General features: G+C 35.6%; 1 protein-coding gene across 1 annotated transcript in view; it reads left to right on the plus strand.

Annotated features, from left to right (window-relative positions):
* Positions 1-1,192: 1,192 nt before the first annotated feature.
* LOC107666586 (SRSF protein kinase 3) overlaps positions 1,193-4,281 on the plus strand; it is a 6,152-nt gene continuing 3,063 nt past the window's right edge. The window contains exons 1-5 of the mRNA XM_016457994.1: positions 1,193-1,209; positions 2,620-2,723; positions 3,017-3,125; positions 3,231-3,318; positions 3,412-3,499. Coding sequence (XP_016313480.1) covers positions 1,193-1,209; positions 2,620-2,723; positions 3,017-3,125; positions 3,231-3,318; positions 3,412-3,499 — 406 coding nt within the window. The remainder of the gene's footprint in view (positions 1,210-2,619; positions 2,724-3,016; positions 3,126-3,230; positions 3,319-3,411; positions 3,500-4,281) is intronic.

Below are 4,281 nucleotides of genomic sequence, written 5' to 3' on the forward strand. Positions count from 1 at the left end.
AGATAAAAGAAGGAAGACAATTACCATTAAGCTTTCTGAGATACAGATTTTATTAATTATTATCAGTGTTTATTGATCATCAGATTGTGATCAGACTGAAATAGCACAGTGGCTTCCATAAAATGATTCTACATTTAACAAGTGACTATTTCAAATAAACATGAAACAGTATTCACAACACATTTTGCTTCCATAATGCAGTGCATTTCCAAATCAAACAGGGAATTCAGCTGAGAAAATTGTGGGACTTGAATGGCACTAAATACCAAAATGGAGACATGAATATGAGTTTGCTAAATCATTGCTCTATTTTGTTTTGAGTTCACATTTGAAATGGCTTTTATTGTTTTATTTTGTTCACGTGTACATTTTTCTATTTGCTATCCCTCATTCCTCAATATTTGTTTAAATATAAATTATTTATTTGTTTGTTTGATGTTTGTATCATTTTATAACTAATATTTACACCTTTTGCTATTTACTATCTCTCATTCCTCTACATCTCTACATTCATTTAAAATTTGAAATGTAAAAAAAAAAGTTTTATTTTATTTTGTTCACAACTATTATTTGCATTTTGTGATATTTGCTATCTCTCATTCCTACACATTTGGTTAAAAATGTAAAAAAAAAAATTTTAGTTTGTAACAACTAATATTTAGATGTTTTTCTATTTACTATCCCTCATTCATCTACTTTGATGCACACCCATACATAACCCCATTTCTACAGTATTTATCACTGTAACTAGTGGTGTTAACAAGCTCATATTAACCGCAGACAGCTAATGTATCTCTCTCTCTCTCTCTCTTCCCCAGTTGACTGGTGGTTATTTTTAGCACTACATGCAAGACAAATAATGCACAGAAACCACAGCAACTCATGCTCCAAGCTGCACGGCACGTGTTTTTGCGATTTTTATAGATGGTGATGTTATGTGTGAGTATAATGTGCTTTACATTCCATTCCAGATACTGCATAATACTCACTGCCCTAAATGCTACAGATAAACACTTGGATTCTTTTGGCTTTGTGCAGCTTATTTTAGTGGGATGTTCCATCAGCAGCTTCTTGTTAATGTGTTTTCTCTGCAGTGTCAGAAAGTTTGTTTTGCCTATGCTTTAGTTAAAGTGAGCAGTACAGCCACCTGTCTCCTCAGAATATCTCTCAACTGAGAGAGAGAGAGAGAGAGATGATCTGCACCAAATCGTGAGTACAACACACCTCTTTACTCTGCATGCTTCTATGTATATTTTACTGTAAAGGTTTTCACCAAAAATATTTAAAATGTGCTTCTGCTGTTGGATTGTTGTGATTGGGTCAGATATTCTGTTTGTGGCCTTTGGTAGCCATATAATAATATCTTTCAATTCTTCTATAAAAAGTTTAAATGACGGAGTTTGGCTGCAGTTGTATGACAGTAAACACTGGTCTTCAGGACATGGATACTGTACTGCCCAATTGGTGTTGGCAGAAGTTAATCCTTATATAATGAAAATGTCTGCTTTATATTTAGATGAGTTATGTTGTTTTATATATAGTATGTGCTTTATTGGTCTATAGCAGACTTCTGGTCATGTACCTCTTTTTTGATCCTTTAAGAACATCCACCTAATTGACATTTCTTTGAGATTTAGTTTAAGTACTTTTAGTTTAAGATGCATCACAATAATTATAGAATTATAATTTTAGAATGAATGAATTAGTATGTTGTTGTATGTGTTAATATGCAGACTTTGAATTTCAGTTCAAACACTAATATTTTCTGTATAATGTAAAATACTATATTATAAATTATATACATTTTAATACATTTAATAATATGTTATGAAAACAATATAATGTGTAATTTGTAGTCTAGTAGTCCATCTTAAAAACTTTCCCTGTCTGTCTGGAAGCGCTTGGTTACATATCTTACATAATTCTGTAGTAGATCATTCTGTAATAGTTACATAATCCTGCTTAAAATCAGAAATTATAAATACATAATGTAAGAAAAAAATACTAATTTAAAATAAATTCTATATTTTTAGTGGTGAAGTGATGGTATCAGGTGGAATTACCATGGTAATGATTTATACTTTGGTACTGAGTACCATAGTCATACAATGGTATTACCATGGTACTTTTTTGCATGTGTCTGTCAAATTTATTTCACTAGCAATCAAGCTAAAATTAAAAAGTGAGTTTGACTGTGGGAATATGCCCTCATGTTGCCCTCCAAGGTCTTATGTGACATGAGTGACAGACAGACAGTGACATGATATATTTTCAGGTCACAGTTCAGAGCCTGCTGTAAACTCCCACAGCAGCGGGTGTTGAGATCTAAATGCGGTACTGGCTTATTTGACTCTTGGTGAGCCAAATGTGTCAGGATAGAAGAGCTGCGCTTCCACCTCTACCGGACGTTTATGGTTGTCTAAGAATACACAGCACAGATTTAGTCTTTTGTATATGCTCCATTACATCAGCAACCACTGAATTATTTATGCTTACATCTGCAAAGATTTATGACTCTGATACTTTATGCATCATATATGTGTGATTATGCATGAATGTATGAATAGTCAGATATCACTTTAAAATTATAATATACGCAAGTGGTGGGTTCTAATGCAGGTCTCATGTAGTTATGGACTCTAAGCTGAAAACACTGAGGAATTATGAACATCTTGAATCTGATTACACAGAGGAACATGAAGATCCAAGAGATTACTGCTACGGTGAGCCCCTTTAAATCTGTAATAAAATTAAAGAGACTGAAGAGCCATGTAGTCAATAAGGTCATTAATACAATACAGTGATTCCATAGAAAGCCCTTTTCTGGTTCCCCAGAGAACCTCCAGTGAACAGTTCTTAAAATAACCCTTTTTCCCATAGTGTAAAGAACACAAAGAACCTTTGTGCAATAAAATGTTTCCATGGATATTAAAGGTTCTTCATGGAACCATAGAGGCCAATTAAGAACCTTTGTTTTTATAAGTGTATACAGTTCATTGACTTTCTCTCTCTATAGGTGGGTATCACCCAGTGCAGGTGGGCGATGTGTTTAATAAGAAATACAAGGTTCTGTCAAAGCTGGGTTGGGGTTATTTCTCTACTGTATGGCTCTGCATTGACCTCAGGTACTGAAACTTTGTATTTTATGTGTTGCCTTACATGTGTAAATGTGTGTATTGAAGTGTGCATGTGTGTTTAAAAGTTCTCAAGTGTCCGTTGTGGTTTTGCAGGTCAGGCAGGCATGTGGCAGTGAAGGTGTTGAAGAGCGGAGCTGGATTCACTCAGGCTGGCCAAGATGAACTGACATTACTGCGATGTGTGAGTGTCTCTCGCTCTCTCTCTCCCTGGTTCTTTGTCTCTCTTGCATTGTGTGTTTGTACATACATCTCAAAAGCTTTTCCCTCTCTCCAGGCCACTGGTCCCACAGCCCGTAACCCTCTTAAAGGACATATAGTGCAGTTACTGGATGAGTTTAAGATAGCTGGTGTGAACGGCATTCGTATCCTTTCATAATATCATTTATGCAAAATGAACCACTACAACAATAATAAACACTTGACAAATGATATTCATCTGATTTTCATAGTAAAATTAGCACCCCTTTATGATTGGATTCAGGGGTGTTTCTAGCCTTTCAACAGTAACAGGCAACCCATCAAAAAAAGTGATACACCTATATGTCCTATGTCATCCGCTGATACGCTACTCTCTCGTGAACGCGCATACGACAGTTAGCTGAAGCTAGAGATTACGGTTTATAAAGTTTTAAATATGGATAGTTTTCTTACACAAACACATCACTTCACTTCAGAAGGCCTTTATTAACTCCCCGGAGCCGCGTGGAGCATTTTTATGATGGATGGTTGCACTTTTTTGGGCTTCAAAACCCCCCCATTAACTGCCATTATAAAGCTTGGAAGAGACAGGACATTTTTTAATAGAACTCCCATTGTATTCATCTGAAAGAATAAAGTCATACACCTAGGATGGCTTGAGGGTGAGTAAATCAAGGGGTAAATTTCATTTTTGTGTGAACTATCCCTTTAAGACTGTCACTTGCTGCCACCTACTGACATAATGTTGTACCAGAGAGTCACTAAAAATCCCCAACACCATAATAAGTATTCTAGGTGGACCTTCATTTGCTGAATTTCAGCCAAAATTCGTAGGCAAAAAAGGTATGTCAATAGCTTAGCGATGTATTAAGCCCTGCTAACAAAGTCGTCACTTTGAAACCAAGCAGCTTGAACCTGAGTGAAATTTGCATGCAGTGCCCCCCCC

The sequence above is a fragment of the Sinocyclocheilus anshuiensis genome, unplaced genomic scaffold (assembly GCF_001515605.1).
Source record: "Sinocyclocheilus anshuiensis isolate Anshui unplaced genomic scaffold, SAMN03320099.WGS_v1.1 scaffold201, whole genome shotgun sequence".
Classification (NCBI taxonomy): Eukaryota; Metazoa; Chordata; class Actinopteri; order Cypriniformes; family Cyprinidae; genus Sinocyclocheilus; species Sinocyclocheilus anshuiensis.